The 14,066-nt window shown below is 59.7% G+C and overlaps 2 protein-coding genes across 2 annotated transcripts in view; one reads left to right on the top strand and one right to left on the bottom strand.

The window, feature by feature from the left end:
• CSDC2 (cold shock domain containing C2, RNA binding) overlaps nucleotides 1-11,344 on the top strand; it is a 12,558-nt gene extending 1,214 nt beyond the window's left edge. The window contains exons 2-4 of the mRNA XM_005871361.2: nucleotides 7,811-8,072; nucleotides 8,855-8,977; nucleotides 9,474-11,344. Coding sequence (XP_005871423.1) covers nucleotides 7,897-8,072; nucleotides 8,855-8,977; nucleotides 9,474-9,636 — 462 coding nt within the window. The 5' untranslated portion in view covers nucleotides 7,811-7,896 and the 3' untranslated portion in view covers nucleotides 9,637-11,344. The remainder of the gene's footprint in view (nucleotides 1-7,810; nucleotides 8,073-8,854; nucleotides 8,978-9,473) is intronic.
• Nucleotides 11,345-11,541: 197 nt separating this feature from the next.
• Nucleotides 11,542-14,066, bottom strand: part of PMM1 (phosphomannomutase 1) — a 12,179-nt gene continuing 9,654 nt past the window's right edge. The window contains exons 7-9 of the mRNA XM_014543822.1: nucleotides 13,207-13,282; nucleotides 12,379-12,494; nucleotides 11,542-12,031 (exon numbers count right to left, since the gene is read on the bottom strand). Coding sequence (XP_014399308.1) covers nucleotides 11,909-12,031; nucleotides 12,379-12,494; nucleotides 13,207-13,282 — 315 coding nt within the window. The 3' untranslated portion in view covers nucleotides 11,542-11,908. The remainder of the gene's footprint in view (nucleotides 12,032-12,378; nucleotides 12,495-13,206; nucleotides 13,283-14,066) is intronic.

Below are 14,066 nucleotides of genomic sequence, written 5' to 3'. Positions count from 1 at the left end.
TGGGAGAGGGGAGGGGGTGGGAGTGCCCCAGGGTGGGGGTGGGCAACCGCTGGGAGCCTGGCACGGAGCCGCCTGGGTGAGCTCCAGCGGAGGCCTCTCCCTGGGAAGGGGCTGTCTCCAGACCCCTGGGGGATGGGAGCCAGGTCCCCAAACCTGACTCCCTCCCAGAGCCTCTGGGTCCTCCACATTCTGGATGCTTCTCCTCCCAGCCTCCCCCCTACCATTTCCTTGAAGTATTTTCCTGAAACATCTATGTTCCCATACCGGCCCCGCCCCGTCCTCCAAATAAAAAATAAAAAAAGCAGATGTAAGCAGGGACCGCTGCACACGGGGAGAGGCCAGAGGACAGTCTTGGCCACGGAGGCCTCTTCCAGGCCTGGAGAGAGACAGGGGGGCAATGTTCCCAGATGCCCACTGGCCCTGGAGGGGTCCCACCCAGCTGGTGGGTGGGGAGGGAACACCTGAAGGCTGGTCTGGCGGTAGATCCCCAAGAGCGGCACCAGCAGAGGGCGCTCAGGGCCTGGCTGAGCTGGTTGCAAGGAGCGTGACCAGGAAGAGGCAGGTGGAACGGGGGCTGGAGGCAGGTGGGACCGTTGTCCATGGGGAGCAGCAAGATGGGGAGCGACAGCAGTGGGGGCTCTTCCTCTGCCCCCACGCCAGTGAATGAAGGTCACCAGGATGCGTGGCATGGTGTGTGGGAAAGGTCACGGGCTTGGGCCCTGCTGATTGAGTTCACGCTCAGCGCCTTCCCAGGTTACTTTGTCCAGCCTGTTCCTCGGGGGATTCAGGGTGGGACAGTGACTTGCTCAGGGTCACACAGCCTGGCAGAGCGGGGATGTGGGCTTGGCTCTTGAGGTGCCCATTCTGTCATCCCCCTCCCCACTGATGTCCAGAGGCCTTAATCACAGCAGCCCCCCAGGCAGAATGACAAGGACAAGACTGAAAGGGTCTCAAACTCGAGTATTGGCTGGGGCAGCCCCCATACACACACGCACACACACGCACACATGCACACGCACACGCACACACGCACGCACATGCACACACGCACACAGGCTGTGAGAGGGAAGAACCAGGTTTAATTAGGTCACCTCCAGCTTCAGGAGCAGCGTTGGCCCTGATGTATTTTAAGGAGCGTCTGGGAGGCTGGGCGGGGAGGGGCGGGCAGGGCCTTCTGTCTGGTGGTCCTGAGGCTGTCTCCTCAGCCTCCCGGGGCTCAGCATGGACAAGACCCCCACGTTTAGGAAGCCCCTCCCCTGCCATCCGTGTTCCCTGCCTCCCCACGTTCCCATCGCGTCCTTCCCTCCCCCGTCCGCTTCTCCACATGGGGGTGTGGGCCGGCTCCTTTTCACTGGGGGCGTTGTTTAGAAGCTTGCCAGTGTTGGCAAGTGACTCACCCAAGGTCATGGTCTGAGTCAGCACAAAGCCAGAAATAGAGCCCTGCCCCTGAGCCCCCAGTGCTTCCAGGGGGAGCAAGGGCTTTTGGAGACCTGCTGGTCCTCCCTCCCCTCCTCTGGCAGGGGTTGAATCTACACCCCCAAATGTCTCCAGGTTGCAAAAGTGTTGCCCCGGACTGGCTGTGTGACCCCAGCAAACCCTTTTACCTATCTGAGCCTCAGTCTACCCTTCTGAAGAATGGGGGTAACAATGGCAATTATCACACAGCGTGGCTGTGAGGACTAAATGAGGAAGTGGGGCACAGAGGGCTTGGCACCCCACTTGGCACATGGTTGCTCATCAATACTGGTGGCCGTATTGGGATTTCCCACACAGATTCTAGTCATCTGTCTGTCCTCCCCCACTGGCCTGGGGCCTCTGACGGGGGGCTGTCGCCTCTTGTTTTGTTGTCCAGGTGCCTGGCTATCACTTTTGTTTCACTTAAGCATGTATTTTAAATTTTTATTGATTGATTGATTTGAGAGAGAGAAAGAGGAAAGGAGTTATGCATCATTGGTTGATTCTTATATGTGCCCTGACGGGATGGATCCCGCAACCTTGGCATATCTGGACAATGCTCTAACCAACTGAGCTACCGGCCCTGGCTTGTGCATGTGTTGTGTGTGTGTGTGTGTGTGTGTGTGTGTGTGTGTGTTTTAAAGAATAGTTTACTGATTTTTACAGAGAGCGAAAGGGAGAGGAAGAGAAAGAGAGAAACATCAATGCGAGGGCAGAACATCAATTGGCTGCCTCCTGTACATCCCCATCTGGGATTGAGTCCGCATCCCCAGGCGTGTGCCCTTGACTGGAATGGAACCAGCTGCCTCCTGGTGCCTGGGGTCGGTGCCCAACCAACTGACCACACTGGCAGGGCAGACGCATGCGTTTCTGACGACCGCAGAGCACAATTAGACCGGCCCTCACGAGGCACCAAGCCCGGCGGTGACTGCACAGCGAGGTAACGCGTGAAGCCCAGAGAGGGGCAGGTGCTGGCCGGGTCACACCGCACTGGGTGGTCAAGCGGGTTGCTTTACTCTGATGTGCGCAGAGGGAGAGGCTGTCCACATGGTCAGGAGGGGACGCTGACAGCCATTTCCTGCCCTGCCCTTCGGGGGAGCTAAGAATTGGAGGAGCCCAGCACCAGGGCAATGGTCACCTGCCGACGGGCTGAGTCACAGGCCCATATGCTGACGTGTCACAAGGGCCCCCTCAGGTTATCTCCCAGCTGCCCTGATGCTTGGCTTTCGCCTCTCTTGGCTCCTCCATCTGCAGAATCACGAGTCAGCTGAGGTCCCTGCAGGCAAACGAAGAGGAGGTTGGCCGGAGGGTCAGAACCAAAACATGTGGCCAGGGAGATGCCCACTCACAGATGGGCCCCTTCACAGCCCCGCCACCCCTCCCATAACTGGGGCAGGGGACGCTGACTAGCCTGTTTGACAGATGAGGAAACTGAGCCTCAGAAAGCAGAGGTGGGAGGGGCAGGGGGGCGGGGGGGTCACTCAGTAGGGCACTCAGGGACTTCTGGGCCTGCGCTCTCCTCTCATGCTCAGACTGCCATCTTCAGAGCATTATTCCGGGCAGGAGATGTCCCCAGATGGGCACACTGAGGCATTGGGAGCTGGGCTTGAGTTGAAACAAATGTTCTCCAGACACATGTGTTTCTCTGCTCTTGGAGGAGTTATTTTCCCCTTTAGTTTCTCGGGAAAAGTTCCTTTGAGAAAACTCCAGCCTCATCTTGGCTGATCTAGGAACAGAATTTATCCGCACAAGAAGTGCACTGTTTACCTTCAGAGGAATCTGGGTTCTGCTGCTTATCTGCTGTGTGATCTCGGGCAAGTCACTTAACCTCTCTGAGCCTCAGCTTTCTTAGCTATAAAATGGAAACAATTCTAATTTCAACCTTCCAGGGCAACTGGAGAGTTGAAAAATGAAAAATCGTCTCTGAAAAGACTTTGGTGGATGTATGGCATTGAGACAATAAAACCCCCATCTTTACCTGCCCCTTTCTGCAGCAGCACGTGGAGGAAGGATCTGAATCCGAGGCTTGCTCTGCACCCCTTCTCCCTGGTCTCTTAGGCCGCTGGGCATGTGCAGCTCCTTCAAGTTCTGGGCTCTGGCAGGGCCCAGAGTGGGAAAGGTTCTGTCTCAGGTCACAGAGCAAGTCAGTCGCAATGCAGGGCCCAGACCCAGGACCCCTGACTTCCTACTCCAGGCTGCAGAGTCAGCTTGCCCTGGTTTGAGTCCTGGCTCAGACATTCATTGCTGTGTGGCCTTGAGTGAGTGACGTAGCCTCTCTGGGCCTCAGTTTTCTCACCTACAAAATGGGGTAATAATAGCACCAGCCTTCGAGTTCCATTGCAGGAATTTAATGAAAAGGATAAGTGAGGAAGGGCGGGGCAGGATCTAGTGGACGAGCCAGTCCCTGGGAGGCAGGGAGAGGAGAGTGAAAGGTGTGCTTGGCTCCGCTCAGCTGGGTCTCTGCCCCCTACGCCCAGTTTGCAGTCCTGCCTGGGAGGAGCAACCTCTCACTCAGCATCCACTGAGTGCTTCCCAGGTTCCAATCCATCCCTTCCTCCTGGGAGCTCTGGAAGGAGGGAGTCCTGCAACCCCAGGTGCCAGAAGAGGAAGGAGATGGGGGGAGGGCCTGGAGAGATTGCCTCGCTGCCCCTCCCGCCCTGAGCAGACGCCCTGCTTTCTCTCAAGGGTGCCCCCTGGGTGGGGGATGTAGTTGGGGAGCAGCCTCAGTTACGTCCTGTGGGGGCTGGATGCTGCTGGTCCATTTGGGGGAGCCCCTGTTGGGGAGGGGAAGGAGGAGGGCTGCCCTCCTATCAAGGCGAACCCTGGATAATCAGCTCACCTTCCCCTTCCCACCGCCTGGGAGCCATGCCCGCTCGGCCTCGGCTGGGAGGCCTGACTGGCCAGAGCTGGCCCAGCTCAGCTGCGTCTCCCTGGTAACCACGGTGGCTGCCTCTGCCCTTCCCAAGACCACCGAGCACCATGCCAGGCCTGGGAAAGCTGTGAGCTGGGCAGGGCCTCCCTGCTCCCAGGAGAGGAAGGCGGAGCTGTCCCACCACCTGCCACCTCGCCCAGGTGAAGTGGGGACCCCCAGGTGTGCTGCAGAGCCTGGCCTCTCCTGCCCTCCTGGCGGCCACCATGGGGATCTTAGCTGCCTGCCCGTCTTCCTTTTGGGCAACAGCTTTGTTGAGATATAACTCACATGCCCTGTAACTCGCCGGCTTCATTAAGGCGGACAAGCACATGGTTTTGGGTATATTCACAGAGTCGTGTGACATCACCACAGTCCATTTTAGGACATTTTCATCACCCCAACAAGCAGCTCCGTACCCGTTAGGCGGCCCTCCCCCAGCCCCTGGCAGATACTCAGCTGCTCTCTGTCTCCGGAACCCGCCTGTGCTGGACAGTTCCCATGGATGGAGCCCTGCGCTGTGCGGTCTCTTGTGTCTGGCTTCTCCCACGAGCACAGTGATTCCGGGTCCATCTGTGATGCGTGTGTGTCGGCACCTCATCCTTCTTCTGGCGGAATAACATTCTATGCGGCTGCACTACGTTTCGCTCATCCGTTCACCAGTTGGTGGATCTTTGGGTTGTTTCCACTTTCTGGCTGTTACGAAGAATGCTGCCATGAACATTCGGGCACAGGTTTTCGTGTGATGGCTTCTCTTCTGGAAGCTTCCGTTTTCTTCTCACTAAAATGGGGATAACAATGCCAAACCAGGCCCACTCCTGCCTCCTGGAGTGAGCTCATCTTGAGGGGCCGTGAGGGGCCCCTCGCCCTCCCCTCCAGCTCTCCCGGCTGCCGGGGAGTCTCACCCCACTCCCGCGCTGGCAGAACCAGCTCATTATCTTGACCCAGAAACACCCCGCTTGCTGTGCGACCTTGAACAGCCGCCAGGGGCCTGCTCCAGGGATGGGGGTTGAATGAGTGACTTCTCGCTCTTCCCGTCCTGCCAGGCGGTGTTTTGGGGGCTTCCTGCTCTCTGGACCCCTAAGAAGCCTTTCCCTGGCCAGTGGTTAGAGCGTCAGCCCACGCACCTGAGAGTGGTGGGTTCGATTTCCAGTCAAGGGTACAGACCTGGGTTGCAGGTTTGATCCCAGCCCCGGTTTGAGCTCATGTGGGAGGCAATTAACCAATATGTCTCTCTCACGTCAATGTTTCTCTCTCCTTCCCTCCCTTCCATTCTTTCTCTCAAAAAAAAAAAAAAATCAATGGAAAAATATCCTTGGGTGAGATTAACAAAAGAGAACAAGCAAACAAACAAAAAAAGAAGCCTTAAACCGGCTAACGGGTACGGAGCTGCTTGTTGGGGTGATGAAAATGTCCTAAAATGGACTGTGGTGATGTCACACGACTCTGTGAATATACCCAAAACCATGTGCTTGTCCGCCTTAATGAAGCCGGCGAGTTACAGGGCATGTGAGTTATATCTCAACAAAGCTGTTGCCCAAAAGGAAGACGGGCAGGCAGCTAAGATCCCCATGGTGGCCGCCAGGAGGGCAGGAGATGCCAGGCTCTGCAGCACACTCCTGGGGTCCCCACTTCACCTGGGCGAGGTGGCAGGTGGTTTAAGGTGGTTCTCAACCTTCCTAATGCTGCGACCCTTTAATACAGTTCCTCATGTTGTGGTGACCCCCAACCATAAAATTATTTTCATTGCTACTTCATAACTGTAATTTTGCTACTGTTATGAATCGTAATGTAAATATCTGATATGCAGGATGTATTTTCATTGTGACAAATTGAACATAATTAAAGCATAGTGATTAATCACAAAAACAATATGTAATTATATATGTGTTTTCCGATGGTCTTAGGCGACCCCTGTGAAAGGGTCGTTTGACCCCCAAAGGGGTCGAGACCCACAGGTTGAGAACCGCTGCCTTAAACTCTCCCCCGGAAACTCCAGATTTGGGGGCGGGGCAATATGGAGACCAGAAACAGACTTGCAGCTCAGGGATTCACCTCTGACCCCCGGGCATCTGGGTGAGGGAGTGGGGGCGTGAAGGAATGGAGATGAGGACTCCGGGAAAATCTCTATATCCCAGGCTTAGCCAAGCCCCCGCCATAGCCTGTGAGGGGTGAGGCTGGTTTATCAGTTCCATTGTACAGATCAGGAAGCCGAGGCCAGTGCAAGTGCTACCCAAGGTCAGTAGCTGATACAGAGCTGAGCTGGAGCTCTTCCATCCAGGCACCCCCGGCCCCATGTGCCAGCTGCCTGACCCAGCTCCGTCAACAGCCTGGCTCGGTACACGGTGCTTTTCTGCCCAGGGTTCCACGGCAGCGCCTCTTGGGGTCCAATATTTCCCAACCCTGGGGGGAGGGTGGGCAGGTAGGCGTGTGGGTAGGGAAACTGTGTACTCTTCCTCAGTAGAGGAAACTATAGGATGAATTATTTCAAGGTCATCTAGACACAGCTATTGGTGTGGGAACTTCTATTGATTAGCATTGATAATAGCAATTTACTGGGTATCTACAAGATGCCAGATGTTGTCACATACACTACACCATTGAGTCCTCAGCAACCCTGCGTGGTAAGTTCTGTCTCATTTTAGAGAGGAAGAAACGGGGCTCAGGAAAAAGCTCCAACCTTCCCAAGAGCTCACCATGCCCTTGAACTGTCCTAAGTGTGTAGCAGTCATGTAATCCTCACAGCAACCTCTCTATAAAGTAGTAACCAACACTATCCCCACTGTACAGAGTAGGAAACGGAGCCGAAAGTGAGGAGTGTTGACCAAGGCCTCCCAGCCCATAGGTAGAGAAGCCAAGATTCAAGCCCAGAGCCCACACACCACCCACCCTATTGGAACTGAGGGCACCACGTTACAAACGACAGAGCTGAGATCCAAACCCGGATCTGGGCATTTGAAACTGCCGACGCTTGTGCCAAACCGGGTTCCTGACCATCATTGGCCACTGTACCCACCCCACCTCCCAGACCCCTGGGGTTAGAGAACTGAACTTGAAGCTGGAAGGACTATGAGGTTCGTCTTCCTCACAGGGCAGGGAGAGAGGAAGCAAGGTCTCCAAGGTCTCTTGAAAGGACACTAACCCCCTTCATGGGGGCCTCACCCTCCTACTGCCCAAAGGCTCCATCTCTAAATGCTGTCACCTGGGGGTAGGACTTCAACACACGAATTTTCAGGGAATAGTTCAGCCCATAGCAAGGTTTTAGGACTGTTTTGTCTTTTTGGTGAGAACAGAGTCAGAGAAGGGCCGTGAGTGCCCTGACGCCACTCTGAGACGGGGGCGGAGGGGTGGGGGGCAGGCCCAGCCATCCAGACTTGTGCTCCGTGCCCAGCAGCTGCCCGCCTGCCCGGGAGCACACTCACCTCTACCTCTCTCTTCCCCTTCCAGACGGAGCCTGTGGCTGGTGAGGCTGCTGAGCAGGGCCAGGCCGGGCCCTGCCCACAAGGACGCCGAAGCCCTTCACCGCCCCCACCATGACCTCGGAGCCCACGCCGCCCCCGGTCGTGCCCCCCCTCCACTCCCCCAAGTCCCCAGTCTGGCCCACCTTCCCCTTCCAACGGGAGGGCAGCAGGGTCTGGGAGCGGGGCGGCGTCTCAGCTCGGGACCTGCCCAGTCCCCTGCCCACCAAACGGACCAGGACGTATTCGGCGTGAGTACCTGCCCCTCACCCAGGCTTCTGTCCCCTCCTTCTCCCGCCCGTTGTTCTTTCCCAAGGACAGGAGAGCTGTGTATGAACTTTCCAGTAACTGCTAGTGTTCGTTCATTCATTCATTCACTCACTCACTCATTCCACAAAGATTTACTGGGCTCCTGACCAGGGGATCCAGTGATGAATTGGATCGCACAAGCGGCATACAGTGCAAAGCGAACTGGTCCACCATTCACTCCCTCCAGCAGGGTTGGGAGTGAGGACCGGCATTAGGCATTAGGGAAGATGACGTCTTAGCTGAGTTTGGAAGATATATCAGGTGAAGGATGAAACAGCCTGGGCAAAAATGGAGGCATAGGGTTGACCTTGGGGAGGGGTGGGCCTTTGGGGACAGTTCCTGGCTGGGGTGCAGGAGGGAGGGGCTTTGTGGGACCCTCGGGGAGACTGCCTTCGCTTGGCTGAAGGAGGAGCGTTTTGATGGCAAGTGCTGAGTGACTCCTGTGTCCGGCCCAAGGCTCGGCACAGAGCAGATGTTTAACGAACGAAGAAGGGATGAGTGAGAAACGAGTGGATGGGATACCATTGCTTCAGGAGATAGTGAGGAGTGGGGGCACTGGCTATGCCCGGGGGAGCCAGTTCCCCTCTCCGGGCCTCAGTCACCTTTTCTCTCAATGGGATGATGAAAGGACTGAATTAACTGTGTGTGGCTTCTGGCCTGGGGAGGCTGAGGGGGTCTGGGGGACCCCTAGGCCACAGCTCCAATCCCCCGACCCTATCCTTAGGACAGCCCGAGCCTCGGCCGGCCCCGTGTTCAAGGGCGTCTGCAAGCAGTTCTCGCGCTCACAAGGCCACGGCTTCATCACCCCTGAGAACGGGTCAGAGGACATCTTCGTGCACGTGTCTGAGTGAGTCCTGCCCCCCAGCCCCATCTCCGTGAGGCCCTCCCATCGCCCTGTTCTTGGCTGCAGTGTCCCAGCAGGGCCTCAAGAAGGGCCTCCCCAAGTCTCCCCTCCCTGGCTGAGGCCTGCTCCTGGCATCCTCCTCCTCCCATCGGGGCTGGGCCAGGTGGGGAGGGGCCCTCTAGGAGCCACTGGTTGAGCCACCGGAAGGCCTGCAGCAGGTAGGCTGGGAGGGAAGGTGGGGCTAGGCCCGTGTCCCAGCCCTAATGCCAGGCATTAGGATGTATTTTCAGGGGTCGCGACCCACAGGTTGAGAACCACTGCTCTAAAGCCTCACATTGTACTTAATCCCCCGACAACACAGAGGAGGGGACAGTTTGTTTCCCATGTTGCAGACTAGAGGGCGGAGGTGCTGAGGGAGGCTAGGCCGTCCTCAGGCCAGGCTACAGGGGTGCCAGGGAGTGGGGCCTGCCATGGGCTGACGCCCCTTTTCTGCCTCCAGCATCGAGGGGGACTACGTCCCTGTGGAGGGTGACGAGGTGACCTACAAGATGTGCCCCATCCCACCCAAGAACCAGAAGTTCCAGGCCGTGGAGGTGGTGCTCACCCAGTTGGCCCCACACACTCCCCACGAGACGTGGTCCGGGCAGGTCGTGGGCTCCTAGGCTGGGCGGGGAGCCCCCCAGGGTGGACAGGTGGGCAGGCTCCATGCCCCACGGCACGGGCTGACTCGGCCCCCCAGGCGGCCTCAGTGTGCACGTCTGTCTGTCTGTCTGTCTTGCACGTGTGCTTCCATCCAGCCCCGTGACCTGTGACTGTTGTGTGAGCTGGACCGCGGGGGAGGCCACTGCCCCGCCCGCTCTGCTCATCCGCTCTCTCCTTCCTCCCCTCCCTGCCACATCGGCACAGGCCCTCTCGCCCCTGCCCACCTGTCCTGTGTCCACTGAACCTCCAGAGCCTGCATCAGGCCTGGGGCTGGGAGTCAGGGGCACCCCGGGCCCGGCCGGACTCTGCTTGTTACTCAGCCCACCCCTGCGCCCGGGGCTCCATTGGTGGCCGGGACCCGCCCTCAGAAGCCAGGCCAGTGAGCACTTTGGGGGCCTCCAGCCTCTGGCAAGGAAAGGGGCGAAAGGTGGAGGCCAGCAGGCCCTCCTCGGCCAGCCCGGCCAGCCTGCCTTCCTCCCCGCTCTCAGCACACACTGGAGGCAGGAAAGGGCCTGAGGGCAGAAGGCAGTTTGGGGCTCCCTTTGCGGGCCAATCCCTCCTCCTCAGCCTGGCAGTGGCTCTGTGAACCCCAAACTGAGGTCCCATCTTCTCCCCTGGGCACGCGGAGTCTTGCTGCCTCCATTTCCCCAGGAGGTGCGGGTCTGTGGAGGGGGACGACCCCCCTAGTTTGGATTAGGCCTCCCCTCTCCCTGACTCATGAGCCCCCCTGATGCTCTGCCCCTGCTCAGCACAGTGGCTGCTGGGGACCCAGCGATGGATGGACACGCCCCCTCAGGCAGGGCCAGGCGGGGGCCCCACAGGAATGGCCTCAGCCTGGGAGCCCACCAGCCCTGCAACCCCCTTGCTGGACCCTCTTCCCAAAGCCGAGACGTGGCTCCCACCAGCCCCCAAGCCAGTGGCTGAGTTGTGGCTCCTCTGTTGTCCGTCCCTTAAGGTGTGTGCGTGTGTGTGTGTTGTGTGCATGTGTGTTGTGTGCATTCACTCTTGGGTGGGGGGTTGGCCTGGCCGGGAGGCCAGGAAGGAGGGCTTCCCTCCTCCCCTGCCCCCCGTCCCAGGCACATCGTCTGGTGGGGACGGAAATGGGGCTAAAGGGAGGGCCTGCCAGGACAGTGACCCTTAGGGGAGCCAGTCTGTGTGTAAACAGCTCAGATGCCCAACAGGAGGGCTCAGTGACTGTCTAGGATCCCCAGCCCTGAAGATGCCCCAAGGCTCCAGGGTAGAGCCCGGCTGGGATGTCCCATCCCTGCCCCCAGTCCTTACGCAGCTGGAAGCCCAGAGCTGCTGGGATGTGCTGGCAGCCCCCTCACTGAGAACGGCCCAGCCGACACCCACTCTGAGCCGACACCCACTCTGAGCCGGGGCTGCTCTGCAAGGCCCGAGGCCTCTCCTTGGGGAACAAGGACTCCCTGGCCTCCTGGGTAGGTTTATTGATGCAGGTTAACCCCTAGGAGCCCCCCAAGGTCCCCTCTCCTGTGAGTAGACCCCCCCTTTTCAGGCACTGGCGAGGGGGTTGTGGGACATCAGCCCTGGGGCCGCCTGGGGTGGCAGAGGGTCAGTGGCATTCTGTCACTCACACCCCCTCCCGAGGCCCCACCCCCGGGCTCTCCGTCCTCCCAACACTGGCAATAAACCCTCAACTGTGACTCACTCAGCCTGGCCCAGAGCTGCCTCTGTCCGGGTCCCGGGGGAAGGGGCTGGGGGAGGACACCCCAAACCACCCTCCCTGACTCCTGTGTGAGCTGGGCGAGTCCTGCCGCCCGCGCCTGTTTCCGCGTCTGCAAAGAGGTGGCTGTCACAGCACCCGTGACCGGCGCCAGCTACCCATTCAGACAGAACCAACGCCATGCCTTGTTGTGGGAACTTTAATATTTGTGATCAAGTTCTCACAAGTACACACCCTCCCCACTGCCCTGCACCCGACCGGGACAGGAAGGCAGGGCGGGCTGTCTCGTACAGACACTCGCACCCACCTCCTCCAGTGTAGACAAAACCCATTCTGTTCAGAAGTACAAGCAGCAGCTGTAGCCGGGCCGTCGGGGTGCAGACGGAGCCAGTCCACCGGGAGCTGGCCGTGGGGCGGTCGCTGCACAGACCTTGGCCTTGCAGCAGGTGATGCGAGGCAGGGGTCCTGGGCCAAAGGAGAGGGCCGGCCCCATCCAGCACCAGGGCAGGGCGGCCGTTAGGCCTGGGGGAGGCCTCTGGAAGTCGTGGTCATGCCTCGTGGGCTGTCTCTGGGAAAAAGATCTCACGACATCGCTGCACTGTGTCCTGAGGGGAGACCACGCTGTGGCCCACAGTCCGGGGGTCGGCGTAGATCTCAAAGTCGTTCCCACCCTGCACACAGGAGGCAGAGAGGGTGGCGCCTGGACAGGGTTCCCAGGGTTGGGGACCAGCACCCACCCTGGCATGGGGTCCCCTCCCCACACTGGCTCCTACTGAGCTGCCCCCTCAGAACACCCAGAAAGCCCTCCTCCTTGGCCTTTACCAGGGCTGCCCTGACCCGCGGTGTGACAAGGGGCCAGTGTCCAACCAGCTCCGGGCCCCGGCCTTGCCATCTGTGTAATGGGCTGGTACGCACTGGCTGTTCTCTGGGAGTCTCCCAAGAGGCCTGCTCTGTCACCCTGTGTCCTGGCCTGACCTGGAGGTGACAGAGCGGGAGGGACCGGGGCTGAGGCACTCACCGGGCTGGTCTCGTTGCCAAAGAAATGGATGGTGTCGAAGCTGTCCTGGTCCAGGCTGTCCAGGCAGTAGCGTTTGTCCCAGCCCTCAGGGAACACGTCAAAGCTGATCATGCCTCCTGCAGGGCCGGGCGGACAAAGACAGCAGAGAGTGGCTCACGGGTGAGTGTGGGTAAGGCCCTCCGTCTGCCATCTCATCCCCCAGCCCCGGAGTGGCTCCTGGGGCCCAGGCACAGGGCATGGGACGGACAGGGATCCTCAGGGGGGGTTTTGATCCAGGTGGGAGAACAGGCAGTAACAGACCGGCCCACCTCAGAGCACGAGTGCAGAGGGGTGGGGTGAGCTCTCTAGCCAGCGGGTCAGGGGAGACCTCTGAGGAGGTGACGCAGCTGAGATGTAAGCCAGAGTGGTGATGGCTGGGGAGCAAGGACAGTCCCAAGGCCGGTAAAAGCGTGCAGTGTCCCAGCGCCAGAGACGGCCCGAGGGCAGGGGTGAGGGCACGCAGGTCCTGGGCCCGGGTTTCATTAGGAGCGAGGAGCCCCTGGGGAGCTCTGAGCAGGGGCATGGCGTGGAAGTGAGCAGGCAGTGAGACAGCGCACGGTTCGCAGACGAAGCGGAGGCGGGAGCAGCGTCAGATCCCAGAAGCGTTCGGACCCGGGCCTGGGACTGGCTAGCAGATGCCGTGGGAAGGGGTGGGGTGAGGACTAGGTTTAGGTGGGGAAGACGGGGGGCCAGAGCATATGGAGCCCTGCCCATTTGGGCTGAGCCTGCCCTGCTCGGCCCTGAGGGGCGGGAGGAGGCCTCGCAGCCCTCCCAGCGGCGCAGACCTACCTCGGGAGAACCTCAGCCCTTTGCCGGCAAACTCCGTCTTCAGAGCTTCCACGAACTTCTCCCTAATCTTCTCCTTCTGCAGGAGGGAAGGAAGCAGGCCCAGGCTCAGAGGCTGCTGCGTGCCAGGCCTGTGCTGGGCACACTCAGTGGACTGGCTAAGTCTCCAGGTGGAGACCACGGCCCCCTGACCGACGGGAAACGGAGGCTCAGAGAGGGGCTGCGCCGTGCGGGCCCCCAGCCTCGGTGGCAGAGCCCGGGCCCTGACAGGCGGGTCTGTGAATGAACTCAGTGCCAGTCCTGCCAGCGGGAGGCGGGCGGGGCATTCCGAAGGGCAGCTTGGAGGAGAGGCTAACGGAGGAAGGCTGAGGGGAAAGGGCAGTCCGAGTCCCAGCCACAGCGTCCACTTCTTCCTCCGCCAGCTTTGCCAGTTCAGCAAAGCGCACGGGGCTCAGACACCAGAAATGGGCGCGAAGAGCCCGTGAAGACCTGTGAGCAGTGGCGGGGCGCTCAGAGGCAGGTCAGCAGGAAGCCGCACGACCACAGCACCCACCGTGCAACGGCGCTCACGCTGCGCCTCCTGCGTGCAGTGGGCAAAGCGCAAGTCTAAGCCTAGCAGGAGCGGCACATCCACAGGCGAGAGGGACCTGGTCTGTTCCGAGCACAGAGGCAGAGAGAAGGCTGAAGGGTGGGCCCAGCCAGGCAGGCCCCGCAGGGCTCGGGCACCTCGGAGGCTGGGACACTGCCCAGTTGGCAAGGGGGCCATGGGAAGGCTGTGAGCAGAGCAGACAGAGGACAGATGTGCTGTACAAGGCTCTCGGTGGCACTGCTGAAGAACAGGCTGTTTTGTAGTGCGGGGGAGA

The sequence above is a fragment of the Myotis brandtii genome, unplaced genomic scaffold, assembly GCF_000412655.1.
Source record: "Myotis brandtii unplaced genomic scaffold, ASM41265v1 scaffold339, whole genome shotgun sequence".
NCBI lineage: Eukaryota > Metazoa > Chordata > Mammalia > Chiroptera > Vespertilionidae > Myotis > Myotis brandtii.
This window is presented reverse-complemented; position numbering and strand designations above follow the sequence as displayed.